Genomic DNA, 22,103 nt, shown 5'->3' with positions numbered 1-22,103 from the left:
GTTTGTCTTTCTGTTGGTCTGTCAGTCAATCTCTTTGTCAGTCTGATGGTGGGTCTGTCTGTCTTTAAATCAGTATGTATGTCTGTCTGTCTGTTAGTCGGTCAGTCAGTCTGTCTGTCTCTGTCCGTCTGTCTGTCTATGTCTGTCTGTCTCTTTTTGTCTGTTGGTCTGTCTGTGTCTGTATGTCTCAGTTTGTCTGTTGGTCTGTCTGTGTCGGTCTGTCTGTCTGTCTCTGTGTCTGTCTATGTCTGTCTGTCTATCTGTCTGTCTGTCTGTCTGTCTGTCTGTCTGTGAGAATGACAGAAAGGAAGTGAAGCATAACATTTTTAAAAAAATAAGTTCTGTCATGAGGTGCTCTGTGTTTGGCTTTACTGTCTTCCTACATGTCAGCATCATATTTCTCATTCCTATCAGATATCTGTATGCCATAATTAGCATTAGGTTCAACCACTAAAGCCAGATATGATATAATATTACAATCCCTGAATGCACAGCTCTACATGAACGCCACTGACAGCAAATCAAAGCTGACAGATGGGAAATGATAGGAAACTGACCCGGTAAAGGACAACAAGGGCGTCAGGCTTTGTTCACTTCAGCATAAACATGCACAATATGGTGATGAATTGGTTTTACAGACAGATCCTATTAAGAGATCTTACATTCAATGAAACACTCTGGAAATAAACAGCAGGTCTGTTGTCATAGGGTCACAGAGAAAAACAACCCAAAATACACACAGACATATCATCACAATGATGTTATTGTCCTTTACATGCAATATATTTTGCTATTGAGACGACAGATTGTGTAGCCAATTGAAATCTACAGTATTTTGGATCAAATTAACAATTTGTTAAAATCTGTCAGAATAAACCAATGCCAACATGAACAGATTGTATGGCATGACCTTATCCCAACACCATTACAGTGGACATATGCACTTTATAATACAGTACATTTTGAATTATTTTAACACAATGAATAATGTTGGTACTGTGTTTGTCATTGGCTGATATAAAAAGGAAAATCAGTACTAGAACTCATCCATACACGAAAAATAAATCACTTTATAGTTATCACATAAGCTGACACTCACCTCCTAGCGTGGCCGAGATCAGAATGTGTGTGCCGTATTTTTTGATGATGGTGTCGATAAACTGCTGCGTGGACGGCCGACGGCCCAACATCCTGATGCTGCGCTGGAACTCCGGCATGAGAGGCAGAGGATTCCGGATCAGATCCCGCCTCTCGATGGCTGTATTCCTCACCTTCCAGCGGGCAAATTCCCTACAGGACAGAAACAAGACACTGTGAGGATCACGTCAACTCAAATATGGGCTCTTTATAGTACAAAATCCTTTTTATGCAAAAAATAGTTTTCAAACATATCATTTAGTAAAACCATGGTTAATATTTCGTAAAGGATAATATAATTTACCAGCAAATAAGATGCTAAATAAACATCATAATGACATGAGGAGGTAACCCTAGCAACAGTCAGCTATTTAAGTACTTTTGTTCAAAATCATTATCAGACATAACATTGAGAAGACATGAACACATATACATTATATATCACAATCACAGTCGTTCTTTAAAAGCTGTAATCTTAAACAATAAAACTCAGTCAGGCACTTCTGACAAATCAGCAATCCTGAAACCACAAGAACTGTCAATCATGCAATAACACATCTCTATTCTGCATGCGCCGTGCAGTAAAATCACAGGGAGAAAAAACTACGAGCATTTACTTACCCGTCTTGCCAGAAAAACAAGAACAAGCCCTTAATAAACCAAAATAAATCTGAATGCTTTACAATAAAAAAATAGATCAAAATACTGTAACGCTCACCTCCCACTTTATTAACTCCAAAAACATAATCGCTTTATGAGTGCACAAAAACAGTAAAGCCTCCCTAAGAAACCTGTGTACATGGCAAGACAACCTCACAAACATCAACAACACACAGACGGTTGTTTATTACAATCACAGAACAATGCTGTAATATTACTTTGGTCAAATCAGTCAAAACACACGAGAAAGTGAAGAGTTGCAATGGTTTCCTCTGTGCCAATTATCTTGAGTCTTGCTCCGTTCACACAGGGAACGATCATTTAGGGGATTTATTCCCACATTTAAATGCGTCTGTCACTCCTGAAACCTCGCAGGCCTATCAGGATTCTCATAATAACGCACCATGAGCATTAGATGATGATGAGGAATGATTTGCTATTGGACAGATTTTGGGTCTCACTTAGCATCTCATTTGGCAATGAAACACACACATTACAACCCTGTAATGAAGCGAAAATGGCAAAGATTTGGCAACGAGACACAAAACGCATGATTTTGCTAAAAAAAGTAACTTCCAAATGAATGAATGAAGTGTTGACGCTAGTTTAACATCATCAGATTTCACTGCGTTCTGAATCGAGTACTGAAGAGTGAATTTGTGCATTCAGCAGCTGTGTGAAAAATGGAGTGGATGACCTGAAGGGAAAACTGTCAGAGTTCTGCGGGGAGATCTCTCATAGACGGACATTCACATTACACCTCGTTCTCTGTGACAGATACAGAAGTGATGGATCATTATACAGTAAATATAACCTGCTGCTGTAAATGGTTAAATATAGTGAGTCAACTGTAATGACTCCATCAGTATGAGAAGTCAAAGTTTTCAGAATCCTCTGGGTTGTTTCTCTGACATCCAGAGGAAACCTGATATTATCTGATACTCTCTTTATATTGTACAATGTCTACTTTTAAAAATTGAGAGAAACAAGTATTGGCTTTATTTAATAAACATCACAGCTCTTCAGATAATCTGCTGTCGACTTCTGTTTGAAGAACAATCTTGACATTACCTCATAGTCCATCTGGCAGAGTTCTGAAAATATGCTCATGCCATTAACATTCAATTACACTTTTAGGAGTTTATCCTAAATGACTTGCAGTACATTCAATGATATACGTTTAATCAGTATAGGGTTTGAACCCATTACCTTTGTCCTGCTAACACAATGCCTTACCAATTGAGCTACAGGAACAATATGAGGAAATGTCCATGTCAAATCTATAAAAAGCAATAACAAGAGCCAAAAAAAGCAGCTGCCATTAAACTCAAGCAATGCATCTGCACTATAAGCAGAACTATGCAGCAAATATCTAATTTCATAACTCACAAACTCATCCTTTACAGTATATTATATATGAATGGATTGTTGTTTTATTTCCTATAGATTCACCTGTGCACAGTTGCATTAAATTAGTTTGTTATGGTAAGAGCTGAATTATATTGTACTGGATTACTCGTTTCTAAACATAAGACAAGAAACCTCTGAGTTAACTGAGATCACCAAACTGCTTAATAACCTGAACTTGTAAGTATATTGATCTGCCTTTCCTACATGTGTACATAAAGTCAATGAACACAGTTACATGGCCTTATCTGCTAATGTTCCCTCATGGACACATCACATATTAATTGGTATTTATTGTTTGTAGTTTAGTTTACTTAAGCACAAACCAGGGAATTACTCTTGCCTACCTTTTTAAAAATATGCACTCTTAAAAATGCTGTTTTTTTTTCAACCCAGCGTTGGGTCAAAACCATTGGTGGACGGTGACTTTTTATTCGAGGGCGCACAATGCGAAGCTCATCACAAGATTTAACCCGTCATGTGTGTGGATCGACAAATGTTTTAGCAAATTTTGTTAGAGATCAGATTCAGAACGATTATCAAAACATACGCAGAGTTTAAAATTAATAAATAACGTTTTGGCTTCAGTTTATTTTTTTATAAATTGGGTTAGTGGATAATCACGGTATTGCAGATTAACATAAAAATTAATCAGGAAAACGTTTTTATCCAAATGTTAAAAAAAGTTGCCAGCCAGCCCCAGCATTTTTCATGATTTTCACAAAAGTTTAATGCCTTCCAGATAATGTTCTTCTTTAAATATATAAACATGCAATATATCAAAATGAAAGAACAGACCCTCTGCTTTCCAAAAAAAAAAAAAAAAAAACTTTCATCCTACCTTCATTACTTCTCTTTTTATCACCTCTCAAATACGGGTATGTTCCTTCAAAAACACCAAATTTTGAGCAAAAAGCTGAGATAATTCCTTTTGTGCAAAGGACTTTTGTTAGAGATCAGATGCAGAGCGGTCTTTAAAACATAAACAGAGTTCTTTCTCTTTCACGTTAGGTGTTACTTCCGGGTTGTAAAAATTGCAGAAATGGCCCACCTGGTGGATAATAGTGGTATTGCGGAAGGCCGGAAATTCTCGTCATTGGCAGGGAAGCATTTTCTCATGGCGGGGAAAGAGTTAGTTGATGAGATAACTCGTAAATGGTGGGGAAAGAGTTAATCTCATGTGTAATCAGAGTTTAGTTTTAAGTTAGTGTCTTGCAAGTATTTTGTGAGCGTCTCTATTATCACAAACCCTTTCAACGACGAGCAACACACGACACTCTCAACACACATTTTGAATTTACACCTCTCTGAAGAGAAGTCACTGGCCTGGTCAAAATGCTGGGTTGTAAGTTAACCCATGCTGGGTAGTTTTTACCCATAAAATCATTTTCTGGGTAAATTTCAACCCAGCTGCTGGGCTCGTCCCTTTTTGACTCAACGCTTGAAAATAACCCAGCATTTTTAGAGTGTACTGAACTTTAATGATCTCTATAATTTGTAAGATACTTTTATAAACAAATGTTATTCCACATAATATTTGAATGTTGCATTCAATTGGACGTTACAGTACCTTCAGTTGTGTATTGTTTTCATGTATTTCAGGTTATTTTTACTTTGTAAGTGACACATCATCTGTATAACATGGAAACAAGTTAAGCATAAACACTATGAGATTTTCACCATTATAATCAGTGTTAATGTTCACACTACAGTAGATCAGAGAGAGAGAGATCTCAATCACGCTGTGAAAACAATTCAGATAAGAATATCCATATGGATTTGCATTGCTAATTATAAAAAAATACATTTTTGTGAAACGTTAAAATGACTCCTGAGAGTTGATGAGAGTAGTAATAAAAGAGGCTGGTAGGTTGCCATTGGGAATCTATGGAAATTTTAAGTCTACAGTTATTCCTCATCATCTGAAAATTTCCACCAAAAGCAGTTGTGCTCTACAATTGCTGGTGGTTTCGGGGGCATCGGGTTCAGCATTGTAATAAAAATATCACCAGGCAGCCGAGAGCTCCGGGCAAAGTCGTACAATTAAGTCTACCTACGTGAAGCGGACCCACGCTGGGCCGCGGGTGCCAGAACAATACCGGATTGACATCCTTTGATTCAAACACATCATCAGCTGGTTTGTCTTGGGAATAAGAGCATAAGTAGACCTCCGGAAAACACCACGATAATTCACTTATGCAGCCGATGGTTTCGGGGCTCCTCCCCTCCTCGCCTGCACAAAAGTCGAATCTTGAAGCGCGGTGCCTTTGGAAATCACTCTAAGAGCCCATAATTACTGCTCTTCGAGGAACGGGAACAAATATATGCAAATTGCATTGTGTCTACTTGTGCATCAACAAATCTCAAGGTAAAGTAGGGCAGATAATGAGGCATATTAAAACTCCACATGAAATCACTCAGGAGGAGGAAAAGCGCACACATGCTCCCATCTCGGAGCAGACGAGACCAAAATGAGATGAGGAAATGAAAGAAGAGGATACGGAGTCAGAATTGAAGAATGTGGAGGAGAAGAGAGCGAGAGACTGGAATACAGATGATGTCCACACCTGTGACCACCAAAAAACAGCTCCAGATCTACATTCCGATTGGATGAGAGGTGTCAAGCTGCACATCTGTGACTACACAATCTATATTAATGTGCTTATTAAAAAAACAGCCTTCAGTTAATGAGCTACACTTCATGATGGGATTATTAATCATAAATACACTTTTCATTATACATTGGTCCCTACTGAAAACGACAGTTCTAGCTGGTTTTACAGGGGTTTTGGACACTTTTTAGCTGGTCTTAAGCAAGGCTTTGAACCGGTTTATGGAACAAAAACCAGAAACTTTTGATGTTTTGCAAGGGACAGAAACGAAACCAGAAACTTTCAAAAAATGTATGTTCCGGAACAGAATTGTTTAATTAAAATAATGGTAACCGGTAATAACGTTAATTTTTCATTCTTTGACAAGATTTCTGACTCGGTGCAAGCAATATGACTTGGTGACTCGCATGCAATTTGCTCATATTAATACGCAAATTTAAAGTGAAATGAGTGAAATTTGATCATTTGCACGTGTTTCAAAGGCTTGCAAATGTTAACATTTAAGTGATTTTAAACAATTTAACCGCAAAAAGGCGTTAAAGTGAGCAATTTTCTGTACGCATAGATGTGTCCGGTCCAACTCCAATCAAACGTGATTATCTCTATACCCTTCAAAGATCAGAACTCTTGATGTATAAACTTGAGAGAGAGTTGCGATACTGTGTCTCATACTGTAATACATTAAAATACATTTGGCGAATAAAGCACTCAAAAACAACATAATTTTCACTTGTTATGAGCAACTGTTTATGCTGCATCTTCTTCCCGAAGCGCCGTTTGGAATTCGTCCTCCGCCTGTGTGTGTGCGCCTGTTTAAGTGCACTCAAAAGTGCATACATGGAGAGACGCGTTTCAAATAGCAAGCGAACAATCTTTCTGTTCTTGACAGCACATGATCTCGAAATACCCCAGTATTATTTTTCTAATAAAAACATTTGTTGAAGTTGTTTGCCAATAAACGACATGGCAGAAATTGTCCTTGTCTTAATTCATGTATAATGCTGAAACAAATGTCAGAATTACAGTCATGCCGCTTACATAATGTAACCTTTTTTAATGTTTGATGACAAGATAGAGACTTATGAAAAAATATGTAGACAAATAATTGAAGTTTAATGTCCTAATTATCAGCATACTTATTTGTATGTCCAACAGCTGACATGGAACGTTATTAACCGGTTAGGGAATTAAATTTTTTTTCTAACTGGTTCAGGAAAGTCAATTTTAGGGTTGAATCGAAAACCAGAAACGTTAAAATACTGTTTCTGTTTGGAATGAACCAATTGGGGAAAAATTCTGGTTCAAAGCCCTGGTCTTAAGCTCAGGATACACTGCAGGGTTTGTGCACTCATATAAGATCTGTTATCACACTGTGCGACAAGGAGTGTTAAAACTTGGGTACGACAAGTATGTACATGATGATGACACCTATTGAACCATAGGCTGTGACGGCTGCGACACACGTCATCAGCATGCGATAGTGGTAAACAAATAACCGCTACGCAGGTCGTGGCGGCAAACACACTGTGTGTCGATCTGGGACAGCCAAAAATCATGCAGCGTTATCAGACACTAAATATCCTGTGATATTTTATGGGTGGGGGTTATAAATATTGGACATCCAGAAGCACTTTATATTTATTGGCTCTGTTGACTGGCAATATAAAACTATTCTGTTATCTTTCCTCTCTTTCACTTCAGATACAACACCATCAGTGATATACACTATACATGTGGGAAAAAAGCTCTGCATCATTCTCGTCCACTCCTCAAATCACGATTGTGATCCAGTGATATCTTTGTGAACGGCTCGGCAGCCTCTTAAATTGACCTATTACTTAACTTCAATTCTCCTGGAGCCGATCAGCGCTGCTCAATCTCCCGCCGTACGGCTCTACTGCTGAGACCGACAGGGTCAAAACTCTCTCTCTCTCTCTCACATAACGTTCACATCTCAGGCCTCAAACCAAATTCACACAGACGTAGATGGTAAATTCATCCAGTGGCTGCATTCAGAAATCACTGGTGGAGAAACATTGAGATCATAAATCACCCGGTATAAGACGTTGAATGAGTGGATTGTTTTTTAAGACACTTATATAACCACACAAGATGATGTGCCTCAAACTACCTCACAAAGATGTGTTTACATAAAACCATAACTAATATAATACAGCTACTATAACTCTTATAATATAACTCTTTCACCGCCATTGACGAGATTTCTCGTCAATCAAGAGAAAACGCTTCCCTGCCAATGACGAGATTTTCTGTCTTTCCGCAATACCGCTATTATCCCCTTCCGCAACTTTTTAAAACCGAAAGTATTGCCCTATGGCAAGCTGCTGCATGTCCGTGTCTGTTTTAAAGATCACTCTGAATGGGATCTCTATGAAAAGTCTGTCACAAAAATGGAATTATCTCTGCTTTTTGCTCAAAATGTGGTGTTTTGGCAGAAACCTACCCATATTCAAAAGCTGATTACAAAAGAACAACTGAAGGTAGGATGAAACGGTTTTTTGTTGTTGTTTTTTTTGAAAGAAGAGGGTCTGTACTTTCATTTGGTATATTGTATGTTTATATATTAAAAAAAGAACATTTTCTGGAAGGCATTAAACTTTGGTGAAAATCATGAAAAACGCTGGCGCTGGGTGGCAACTTAAAAAAAAAACGCTGGCGGTGAAAGAGTTAATCCAGTGGAAGGTCAACTGGTCTTAAAAAAGCCTCAACTGGTTTTACAACTGGCAGTAACCTTCAAGGGGCAGGAATTCAAAATATGTGTTTGGATGTGTGTGGCTCGTCATGTCAAAATATATGTTGGGTGCGTCATGTGAACATATGTGCGTCATGTTAAAATACATGCCTGCTGGACAAATGTCGAAAGAGTTTATGATAAATGAGTCGCTCACCTTCACTAAATCTTTGCAAGACACTAACTTAACACTAAACTATTATCTGGCAAACACGAGCGTCTCTTTTATTATAAACCCCTTCAAAGTGTCTGCAGCAGGCATGGATTTAGACATAACGCGTTATGCACACAGGTTCAGATGACGCTAAAACACATATTTTGACATGACGTGTGATGCACATAGGTTCACATAATGCGCCAAACAGATATCGTCACATGACGCGTGATGCACACAGGTTGACATGACACGCCAAATACATATTTTGACATGACACGTGATGCACAACGGTTCACTTCACACGGCGAACACATATTTTGACATGATGAGTGATGCACACAGGTTCACATAATGCGCCAAACACATATTTTGACATGACCTGCTGAACAAATATTTTGACATGATGTGTGATGCACAAAGATTCACATGACGCGCCGAACACATATTTTGACATGACACGTGATGCACACAGGTTCACATGACGCGCCAAACACATATTTTGACATGACACGTGATGCACACCAGTTCACTTCACACGGCAAACACATATTTTGACATGACGCCTGATGCGCACCCGTTCACATGAAACGCCAAACACATATTTTGACAAGATGCGCGATGCACATAGGTTAAATAATGCAATGAACACTTATTTTGACATGACACTTGATGCACACAGGTTCACATAATGCACCAAACACATATTTTGACATGACGCGTGATGCACACAGGTTAACATGACACGGAAAACACATATTTTGACATGACACGTGATGCACACAGGTTCACATAACGTGCCAAACACGTATTTTGACACGATGAGCCGCACACATAACAGCATACATATATGTTTTGATGAGCTTTGAATTAGTGCGCCCTCAAAAAAGAAGTCACTGTTATTGACCAGCTAAAACCTGCAAGAAAATGTTTTCCACAATCGACTTTGACTTTCTTGTAAAAGCAAAATAAAAAAACTTCAACACATTATATGATAGAGGACAACACAAGCCATTCTGAACAGAGTTTATTCTGCAAACATCTCCTCTCTTCTTTCCTCATCTTCACCAGCCAGCCATATGCCCGAGACATATGCACGCCAGAGTCATATTCTCAGATTAACAGAAGATGTCAGATGGAAGTTAAAATATGATTCAGTGATTTCACAAGGACATGTGATAATAAACAGCTAGTGAACCAAAGTCTGTTCACACTCAACACGTGATTATCATACCACAAAAACATAAAAACATTAGAAAGAGACAACACACACACACACACACACACACACACACACAAACGTATGTGTGTGTACAGAGATATTACTTTAACTATTTACTCATCTAAGACAGCAAACATAAAGATTCACAATCTGCAAAATGTGTATGGATCTCCTAACCTACAGTTCCTGTGCATATTCTGCTATAATCCACTTGTGATTTATGAGATTACAGCAGAAGTTACCTGCACTGCAACTTTATAACAAATAGTAGTTACATTAAAGCGTACCTTCTGTACTATGCAAAATCCTTTTACAAGATGTTTGAACATAAATGTGTGTTAGCAGTGTGTGAACACAATCAACCTACAATGAAAAAAAATCCACCAACTCCTTCATTTTTAATTAACATTAAACTAAAGCAGTTTCATTATAGATGATGCTCTGATTCTCTTGTTAATGTGATGTCACATTGATAAAGCCCCACCCACAGCCACTGATTGACTGGTTAATTTTACCTGAAAGCTTTCTAAATGTGTTTTTAGCATGTTGTAGCACTAATGTGGCTAAAGATACTATTGTCTCAGACTGTATTAATCAGATCTATTTGATCTGAATGTGTCAGTGTATGTTGGTAAGGTAGTGAAGAGTTGTAGCTCATTTGCATTTAAAGGTACAGGTAGGAAAACAGCGCATTTTTGCTAGCACTCAAATATACTGGGTTGTTGTTAACCCAACCATGAGTTGCAATTTCTATGGCAACATGCATGAGCTACATTGACTGCTAGGTGGCGCTATAATTCATATAGAATTAAAATATGCAGAAGCCAATAACCAATTATAAAAAAAACGGTGTTTGAATTTTGTATTCACTAGCTTCAAAAGTTTACGTGCATTGCTTTTCCTTCTCTATCTGCTTTAAAACCCTTTTGCAAACAGGTCTATGTCTATCTACATTTACAAAGATGAAAAAGAAAAAGGCATGTTTGTTTGCTTGCTGTTGTGTAAATATCTCAGCAGAAATCACACTGCGTGTTGAGTCAATTCCCCCGTGTGTTCTTCTGAAGTCAACAGAAGAATCGGTCCTAAACATTTACAGCGAGACCCGTCTGCTACAGCGACATCAAAGACAAAATTCATATCTCACCCGGGACTGATTCCAGGATTAGTAGAAAATTCACGATGTTTGATCAATGCATTGTAAGTGTTTAGTCCAGTCATGCATAATGTGTTGTTGTGTTACTGCTGTGAAAAGAAGTTTACCGTGAATCTGTTATTAGCTCCGAACCGCATTACTCGTGTAAAAGATGTGGAGGACTCAGAAACTTTGATAGCTCCTGTAGGTTAGCTCAGAAAAAGAAACACTTGACCTTTCCACGGATCACAGAGGATGAGGCGCCTGGAGTCGTGGAGAAAGATCCTGCAGACATCTAATCACGATCTGCCGCTGATAAAGAGCACAAACACGCGTTTACACACCGCCTGAATCACAAAGCAATTTCACAGGGAAATTCATTTCTCTCGAAAAAAAAACCCCGGATGACATTAAAGGAGCGATGTTCAGATAATCCAGCGTGTGGAATGGCTTTTCTGAATCACTTCTCCAGACAGCACCATGTTTCAGTCCATAAAGGACAAAAAGAGAGATATTTCTTTAGCTCTCTGAAATAAATGTCTGTTAACAGCTTCCTGGAATATCATTTATTTCTGTTGATGCCGTTTCTACTGAACAAACACGCTTGAGAATTTGCAGTGACAACTCATTAGTTGAATATTGTTCAAAAAGTGTGTTAAACCGACTACATTTATACTAACATCTTGATTAAAAGCATTCACAAATACATGGAAGCCATTCATTTCTAATTTACCCAAAAATGAAAATGATGTCGTCATTTACTAACTCTTATGTTGTTACAATAGGCCTACATTTCTTTGTTTTGATGAACACAAAGAAAGATATTGTGAAGAATGTTTGTAACAAAGCCGATCAGGGGTGCACTTCCCGAACAACCACGTAAATCGCTGCTTAACCACCATAGTACGATGCATAGTTGGAGAAACTAACTAGCCTGTCCCAAAAGCATTGTAACTTTGTCACACATTCGTCATTTGATAACATAGTTGATGATGTCACGTGGGAGGTGAAGTACTAATTAATCTGTTCAAATTGATTTAATGTCAGATTATTGCTGTAAATAACATATATTGCCTCGGAAGACTGATTTTGTTATAGTGATTTAGTTATCCGTTGTTTTTTTAATTCAAGATATTTAATTAATGCGCAAGTTCCCTCTTGTGTCACTTCCCACACGGAGTCCCCAGGGTCTTAAAGCTCGTAGACCTACAAACATGCGCAGTTTTCAAATACAGCACTTTAACTCTGTTTATAAACTTAAAGACGTAAAATAAAATGTGTATATATTAAGATTGATGGATATAGACTGTACTACATGTGTTTTGCTTATTTTGTTCAAAAGCATGATCAAAGAAAGTCTACATATTATAATAAAAATGAACGATGCTTCTAACCACAGGTGAAGAGCTGTCGTTCAAACCACTCAAGTTTGTGATGCAGTTTGCGAACGTTTGTTTTAAAACACCAAATCGTTGAACTTTGTCAGTAACAATACAATAGTTGGCTAAGGATGGTTTTGGGAAACGCAACCCAGAAGCACCATTGATTTCCATGATAAAAAAAGAATACTATGGAAGTAAATGGTGCTTCTGGTCGGTTTGGTTGCATACATTTCTCAAAATTTCTACCTTTGTGTATCCACTTGAATTTTTTTAATTTGAAGTAAAAAAGTGTTTCAAAAATGTATGTTGCATTTAAACCATAATTCAGGACATACTCTTCAGTCCATCAGTATTAGCGTTCTGATGAGCTCATTAACATACAGACTAATGAGAGAGAGAGAGCATCTTAAAGCCCAGCCCACATTTAGACCAAGACCCAACCACAGAAGATCACATGATCAAAACAGATTATAACTTGATACCTTGTTTTTGACAAAACTCTTTTTTTCCAAATTCTGAATATCATACAAATCTACCAAGGAGCATCAAGCGCATATAAATCTCTTAGCATACATGAGTCCTCCCTTTCAAATCATTTCACTGCAAAAGTTTCCGGTGCAATCAACAGCAGAAAAAAGCTGAGGGCCGGTAACATTTTCCCTGTTGGACTCCATTCATGGTTCTCCTGTCAGTTTTCTCTTTAAAAACGTCCTCTCAAAGGCGAGACTTAAAGTGCAGCACAGTGCGGCTTTTCATAATCATCAGTCCGTTCAAACTACAACCATAAATCACTCCAGCACAAATACAGGCCAACTATACCATCCACAGCCCGTACAGTAGAGCTGCTGTGAAAGCACCTTTGAAAATCAATGCATTTATTTTTTGTAACATGCCTCCTACCCTCATTTCATTCGCTTAAACGCGGCTGAAACCCGGGAAAGTGCAGACAGGTGCGCAAAAGTGATTCTTTTATTGTGGTTTAATGGAAACGAAACTCACGGGCCATTTTTAAATGCCACAGAAACTGTTGGTGGTGCTCCGTGAAGAAAGGTAAGTATTTAAATGTGACGGGAAGGTAAGGAAATGTGTTTCGGGTTATTTTTTCCTAACATGAGTGAATAAGAGTCATGTCCACTTCAAACCTGCAAAATGCACTTTTGAGGTGGTAAGACACGTCTGAATCCTTTTTGCACAAACACCTGTCTAATAAGATGCTTTCATCTGAATGATGTTTGAAGCCAAATGTGTCCCTTGCTACATCTAACAATCCTGCGTATGAAGTCCTGATGAAAAGAGAAAAATGAATGTACTTTTGTCAATGTAAAAGCATTGTAGTCATTATGTCTAAAGCTCATGTTTCACTTCATTCACTTTTCATTTTCACATAAACGTAAAGACTGATGGGTTTCTTCATTTTGAAGTGTATTTGTTCTCTGAAAAAAAACAATATTTGAGGAAAAATGCACAGTATGATCAGTAGTATTTGAAAGTTAGGAGAGACAGCAGCTTTCCCGTGAGTGGGCGTGGTTTCAGCGCTGACAGTGGACACGCCCCCAGCATTTGAGAGCAGAAACTTATTTTATTTACTTATCGCTTTTTCCATCATTCAAATTTGGTTTCGTGGTTAATAATGCAGAAAAACTCAGAACACATATGAAATATCTGACTTTACAGGAATTTTAAGTCCAGCATATCTGATATTGTAGATAAAAATTTTGGCAGTGTTGGCTCAGACAATTCTTAATAGAGATTTTAAAGGGGACATTTTACAAGACTTTTTTAAGATGTAAAATAAATCTTTAGTATCTCCAGAATACGTATGTGAAGTTTTAGCTTAAAATACCATATAGGTAATTTATTATAGCATGAGAAAATCAACTCTTTGCAGGTGTAAGCAAAAATGTGCTGTTTATGGGTGTGTCCTTAAAAATGCAAATGAGCTGACGAAATGCAAACACTGATCACCATAATGGTGGTTTGTTGAAATTAAAACTCAGTTGTGCTGTATATTATTTTATCTCTCTGCACTAAATGGCAGTGCCGTGCAGATTAAGTGGTGGTATTATTGTAATAAGATCCACTTCTGACATCACAAGGGGAGTCAGATTTCAATGAGCTATTTTTTCACATGCTTGCAGAGAATGGTTTACCAAAACTAAGTTACTGGGTTGATCTTTTTCACATTTTCTAGGTTGATAAAAGCACCGGGGACCCAATTTAGGCACTTAAACATGGAAAAAGTCAGATTTTCATCATATGTCCCCTTTAACAATCTGCTATTTAACTACAGCAAATAACTCATGTTGCAATAGTTGTGACACTTTTTAAAGAGAAGAGCTATGTGGACATTTCTAAGCAAATGGGTTAAAATCTCACTGACTTAGACCAACCAGAAAACTACACTATAAATCTGTTCTCACAATAATCTTTCTCACTTTTAGTTTTGTAGAAACTAGAAACAAGTTTTCATATTTTCTTGTTCATCTGCATGTGTGTGGTTCTCATCTCATCAGTGTACGTCTTCACAAAAATCAGCGTCTAAAAGAAATCATTACTTCTGCATTACAGACGTGGGTTGACAGGTTGCTTGTGATGAGATGAGCTCCTTTTACTTGAACATCTTAAATGCAAATCAACAGAAAAAATACTAAATGCACCTGACACGTTTCACAGATAACGCTTTGTCACGTCTGATTTGTCGTGTCTGATTTGTACATTCAGAAAATGCTCCACTTTCCTGCACTCGATAGCTTTTCTTCAGACGTTGTAATGATTACTGTAATTATAGTTTTTCAATAAATACAGATGTGATGGCGTCATTCTGGAAGAAGAAATCTCTAGATCTAAAAAAACATCAGTAAATTTAGGAGTTGAGGAACATCTGTGATGAGGTAAAGTCCTTCAGTATATTCAACATTATGTTAATTCAACTGTACTTCTATAGCGCTTTACACTATTTTGCATTGTTCCAAAGAAGATTTACAAAAACATATTTTAGTAAGTATAGAAAAAGAAGAGGAAGAAATCATACATAAAAACTGAAAAATTATAAAATGCATGATATTGTTGCAAATTTAAGATGTAAAGTTTCGCTAAAAAACAAAAACAAATACATGCACACATCTTTACGCTTCTCATTATCTGCAGAAAAAAAGTGTATGTGCTAGACATTCAGAAAGCAGTTATTGCACAGCACTGTAAGAATATAAAAATCCAGCGCTGATCACATGAGCGTCTATTCAGCTCTACATGAGCTGTTATAAAGTTATGGCTAATAAATCTGCTTATCTCACTGGCTCATCCATACAAACACATCTGCTAATGCACCTCCTCAACACAATTACACTAAATAACTCTCAGACAAGCTCATGTGGAGGAGAGAAAAACAAATCTAAAGCAAAAATAAAGTTGAACTGAATGATCCCATTATTAGAAGTGAAAAGGGTCTGAAATCACTCATCTCAGAAAACATCATTGATTCAACTTAAGAACTGTTCTTTTACCTACAGAATAATGCTTTTGAGAGATTTGAGAGCAAGATACTTATGTATTTACATCCAGACCCATTACATTAGCTTTCAATGATCTTCTTATAAGTTCATAGAAGAAAATTCACAGAATTTATATTTATGCATTTAGCAGATGTTTTTATTCAAAGCTTTTTAATGCAGGGACAGATTAACACACGGGTCTATTGGGCAAATGCCACTGGACCAGCAGGAAGCCCTTATGCCGAGTTCAAACTGCACAATTTTAGCCCTGATTTTGACTCACCGACAGGTTTTGAGAAATCACAGACAAATGCCCGAAATCACAGGCAAATCGATGCTCGTGCACGCGAGTGACAATCACACAGTGTGAATTATAAAAGACGCGTTCTGAGAGAATCGCCGACGAGTCGCCGACACCCGTGAGATATTTGGCATGCTAAATATCTGGACTGGTCGGCGATTCAAAATTATGCCGTGTGAAATGTGTTTTGACTGACAATAACATCTGCGATTACCTACAGTCAATAGGTGTGTTCGACATCGGCTGTGGCTGGATGCAACTGATCGGCGAGATTAGCCGCGTGCAGGCGGGGAGGAGCTGAAAACGGAGACGTGAAGTCGGACGTAGTTTGCTGCATTTACGTCAGGCATGGCTGATCACGTGTCGTTTGCTTGCTTAATCGCATTAAACATGATTTGTAAGATGTAAACTACATAAAAAGTTAATTATACTGTTTTGAATGTCCGTGTATGAGCATGAGTGGAACTGAAGAGGCTTACAGCATCTGTTTTTACAAGAATAAAGTTCAACATGAGCATATATTATTTAAATACCAATGTAGTGGCGTCTACGTTTTTTATCCATTTTATTTTGATGAAGATGACACAATATAACATCGCGACTACATGAAAAGAGCTTTAACTGTTATAAAAATACAGATTTGTGAGCATTTGTGGAACTGAAGGCGTGAAAATAAACACAAAATACACGTGATTGTTGTCATGTGGTGAATCCGACCAATCGTGAAACAGCTGTGTCGTCATTACAGCCCGTGCAGCTCCTCTTCGCGAACTGCGCTGGCTTACTCAGGCGGCTGATCTCGTACCGCTCTCGCGGTACTTAAAAACCATATGACACAGTCATGTGCCTGCAGCGCCAGCTTAAGTCGGACAAAATTACTAACCGGAATGCACTGCTTCAAGTCAGCCACCGATCGGTCTGCGCAGCGCCGCATGAAGTCGAACACACCTATTGAGAGAGCAACATACAGGGCAGCTGGAAGTTCGGGGAGGAGTCTCTCAAAACATTTCCTCCTTCATAATCTTTATTTCTTCTTCTTTCGGCTGCAAATAAGCGCACATGCAATTTGTATGGTAAGCTTCTTGCGAGCTACCATTTTTAATAATAATCCCAGTCTCACATGAGAACTTCGGCCTTGCGCGCGTGACCTCGCGTTGTTTCCTTCACGTCACTTCTCGCGTGCATTTGGTGGTGAGATGTAGTTTGCGGAGCGGGACAAAGAAATCAGCGATTCTTCTTACAGTAAACTCATGCACTATTAAAACCCCTGTCACCAATCCATCATGCAGTCTAAAACAGCAGCGACTAAACACTACCCCAGATAATCACGCAGTGTGAAACCATCTGTGACCCGACTAGTTTGAAAATCATGCAGTCTGAACTCAGCATTACTGTGTGTAATTTTTGTTATAATTATCTTTTTATTATGTCATTTTATTTTAATAAAATGATGCTGAATACTGTGAAATAAACTAGTTTTACAAATAAATAAATACATTTTTACCAAATAAATAATCCTAATGCAATCCTGCACTGTTGAGACCAAGTAAACAAAAAAATGTGTCAAAGACGTCTTTGCGTACACACCAAACACAAATGTAACAATTTGTGTAAGTAAATTGCATACAAAGTCAATGCAAAGACACAAATAGATGCAAACTCACACAGGGCGATGCCAATGATGCGAACTGAGCGATGCGATTGCTGCAAAAAAAATGCACTATTCGCCTCAAATGTGTTTTTGCGCAAGCTGAAATATTTAACTTGAGTAAAAAAATCACATGACAAGACGTTAAATTCAACAAGTAATCTAGAGCGAGGAACCCAATGCTTAACGTTTGGTATGTACGCAGCATTACTCTTAAAATGGTCATTTGATCCAAACTTGTAAAGGAATTGGTTTTCGATGACGTTGTGGAAAAGTTTTCCCAGAGTTAAAGGTACAAAAATAACTAAAAAGTATCCCGCACAGTATCCCGTATTAGCTTGCAAAAGATGAAAATATTTATTTTAGTTACTTTTGTACATGTTGGACTTCATTGTCTCTCTATCCTTCGCACCTATGCGGGACTTACAGGTGTGCGACGTTGTTCTTCTTACCCAGAGTTAAAGGTAAAACCAACATTTTTATTAGGCTAAATGCTTTGGTAATTGATACTGCTTGTTTTGTAATAATAATAATAATAATACATTTTATTTATAATGCGCTTTTCTAAAACCCAAAGTCACAATGCACATTATAAGATACAATACAAGAATAAAAGAAAATAAAAATACATTCAAACAGTCCAACACTATAAAAAATTAATGACAATCCATGTACGCAATTTTAAACAGATGGGTTTTTAAAAGCTTCTTAATAGTGAATTCGCTTCTCTGACAGCCAGGGGAAGTACATTCCATAACCTGGGTGCAGCAACAGAGAACGCTCTTTCCCCCATAGATTTCAATCTACACAAAGACTGTTGGAGAATGAGAGAATCAGCAGACCTAAGGGAGCGATGAGGCTTGTAACGACTGACTAAGTCACCAATATAGGAAGGGTCAATTCCATGCAAAGCTTTGTAAGTTATAGTGAGTGTTTTAAAGACAATACGCGACTGCACATTTGTAATGGATGGACTTCTAAACGCTCATCTCTTAAATGAAGAAATGTAAGCAATATAAGGAATATTTCTCTTTAATTTGATTTGGAAAGGTCAGTGGTTGTGTTTTTCAGATGTTGAAAACCAACTCGATTTTCATTGTAAAAGTAAATATTGTGTGCATAGTGCAATTGAAAATCCTGTATGATGGTACCTGTAGAGGTGTAACACTAAAAATATGTGGTGCCAACGGGGGGCTTTTAAGACCTCCAATCCGTCCCTGATTCAATCTAAACAGGTTTATTATCAGCATGTGTTTATTTTCTGGAAATGTAAACCAATTGCCTTTGTGCTGATATTATAATGCTCTACCAATTAAGCTATAAGATCCCTATTAAAGAATCTGTTTTATGAATCTGCCTCCTCACAAGCAAACAGCGCTTTATTTAAAGTCAACACAAAGATGCAGACGTAGCCCATTAAGCCTTTATAGTGCAATAAGCAAGTAAATATAAACGCACACCTTTCCTCAACAAGGTGCTCGACTTGAGGAATGGTTCATGTTTATACGGAGCGAGATGCGATTAATGCTTTCGATTAAGGGGGTCTGTTTAAGCTCTACGCTTGATTTGCAAACACAACAAGTAAACTACAAAACGTAGGAATGTTCTCAAAAGCCATTTTTCTCCATAAGTGCTTTAATTCTGAAGACCCATCAATCCAGAGCTCTTCTAGATTCAGTGATTAAAAAAACAATTGTCTTCATCGTCCGCGGATGTGCTGTGAATAAACTCTCTGGAGACGACGCTAGCAGCTCGCTCAGTGGTTTAGGCAGTGCTTAACCCTGACACGTCTTCCAGCTCCATTTCTCCACTAATTGCCAGCTCTTCCTGCCGGTAATTAACTAATCCCATCGTGCCGGATGATTATCTGGGGTTCGAGAGCAATGTGACATCATTTGGCTCCCTAAATCAGATGTTGTTGATTTCTTGCTGAGAGGCAGCGGTGGGCTGACTGAAACCTACACATACGCGTACTGGTATGAAATATTCACACGCAGTAATGAGATTAAGCGCTGTCAGATACAACATCACGTGTAATATATATGTGTATGATAAATATTTCGAATAGGAAACCAAAAAGGCCTTTCTAAATGTTTTGATAAATATCCAGAAAAGTAATAAAGTGAGGTGTGCGAGTGAAGGGGTGTGTGTACTGCACACTGATTAGGGCACTGCTCTCGTTAACTGTGTGTTAGATGGACAGAAAGTCTTTCTGATTACTTCTCACCTTGACTCTGACCTTTCTGTCTTCCTCTCGAGCTGTTAAATCCCCATCTCGACCCGTTCCACGTGAAAGTGTGTCCGTCCATTACGCATTCCCCTCACTGGCCGTGCTATCTGCTGTCTGAATCTGAATCAGTCACCTCTGCTCCATCTAATTACTGTGGGATCAGACAAACTCATCCGACCCGCTCCGCTCGGACAAAGGATTTGTCTGTGGCTTAAAACAAAAGGCTGAGATATCAGACCGCCCTCCGCCTTGTGAGTCTCTATATACCGTGAATATACGAGGCTGCTCGGGTAGCACGTGATGCCATTGTGTCCCTGTATCAGATCGATATCTGGATGATTTCGTTTAGCCCTGCGGGTTTGTGCTGCGCTTGAAAATCTGGGCCAAGAGAACGATTAAAGGAATAAAATGCAGATCTGCACAGCAGCGAGCACAATAAAGCATCTAATGAAGTTAAAGGTCTTTGGAAAGGTGTTGAGTTATCTTAAAACTGTACTACTTGTCATTTAAAGTGCATATAATGCTGTCAAACAGGCCTGACAATAAAGATCTTAAATGTCTGTTTTTGTACATGAATGTGTGTGCATGTCTTAAGGTTGGTATTTTTATGTGACTAGCCCATAGCTAAACTCAGTCAACCAGGAAACACAAATGACCAAATACAAATGGTCATGAAGACTTTGATACATCGCTGTGAATTGCACATGCAGATGTAGAAATGTGGCTGATGATCATGATGATTGAAAAACCACGGTATGAACATGCTAATTATTTAACATGTTATTATGTGCTGCTGTGACACAGTCAAGTGGCAGGTCGAGCAGTCCTGCACCTCTCGCTGCATTTTATTTCTGGAGGTTCTTTCATCTCAGCATGACATATCAGTACAGAAACATGATCCAACACCTGAAATCACAGCTTGAGAGTATCAGTCTAACTCACTGCACTTCCACTCACAAATCTCCACTCATAGACCTTCACTCATAGACCTCCACTCACAGACCTCTGCTTACAGGCCTTCACTTGCAAGCCTTCGCTCACAGGCCTCTACTGACAGGCATCCCCTCGCAGACCTCCACTAACAGGCCACCACTCACAGACCTCCACTTACAGACCTCCACTCACAGACTTCTGCTTCCAGGCCTCCACTCACTGACCTGAACTTACAGACCTCCACTCACAGACCTCTGCTTACAGGTCTCCGCTCACAGACCTCCACTCACAGGCCTCTACTGACAGGCCTCCCCTCGCAGACCTCCACTAACAGGCCACCACTCACAGACCTGAACTTACAGACCTCCACTCACAGACCTCTGCTTACAGGCCTCCACTCACAGACCTGAACTTACAGACCTCCACTCACAGACCTCTTTTCATAGGCCTCTGCTGACAGGGTAAATAAGGACATGGGTAGTGTGAGATCTCTCTGAAAAAAGGCCTATTACTAAGTATCTCTCATAAGATTCGTTTTAAATATTAGATTTCACAGTAAAGGGTTCATTATACTTCTGTGTAGGACCTACACCGTATCCTCAATGCCATAGGCTACGTGCCGGTTTTTATTCATATTTCCTTAAATTAACTTATTAATTGTCAATATCATTAAGGGTGTTTTCACATCTGTAGTTCGGTTCATTTGGTCCGGACCAAAAGCAAAAAATGATACATTGTTGCTTTTTTAGCAGTTTTGGTTCCTTTTCAAACAACACTGATTGCTCTGATGCGCACCAGTTGAAATGAACCAAAATTCAGTCATGTGATAAGATCCACCTCACTCATTGGCCACATGCATTTGAACGTATTTCCTAAACGGATTGGTCAGAATCAACGTGCGTGAAATTCCAACAGAACCCCGAAAGTAAACAAAAAGAAGGAAAATACAGCAGACACCGTGGACAGACGGCTGCGCGCTGTAATTATGTCTCCGTGGTTGTTATATATAATTTGTATACGGCACTCTAGACAAACCGTTCAT

At 38.5% G+C, this 22,103-nt stretch overlaps 1 protein-coding gene across 1 annotated transcript in view; it reads right to left on the bottom strand.

The window, feature by feature from the left end:
* brinp1 (bone morphogenetic protein/retinoic acid inducible neural-specific 1) overlaps positions 1-22,103 on the bottom strand; it is a 115,922-nt gene that overhangs the window by 47,723 nt on the left and 46,096 nt on the right. Inside the window, exon 3 of the mRNA XM_055200289.2 lies at positions 1,100-1,290. Within this exon, the coding sequence (XP_055056264.1) occupies positions 1,100-1,290 (191 nt within the window). The remainder of the gene's footprint in view (positions 1-1,099; positions 1,291-22,103) is intronic.

The sequence above is a fragment of the Misgurnus anguillicaudatus genome, chromosome 22, assembly GCF_027580225.2.
Source record: "Misgurnus anguillicaudatus chromosome 22, ASM2758022v2, whole genome shotgun sequence".
NCBI lineage: Eukaryota > Metazoa > Chordata > Actinopteri > Cypriniformes > Cobitidae > Misgurnus > Misgurnus anguillicaudatus.
The sequence above is the reverse complement of the archived record's forward strand: the minus strand, read 5'-3'. Positions and strand labels throughout refer to the sequence as shown.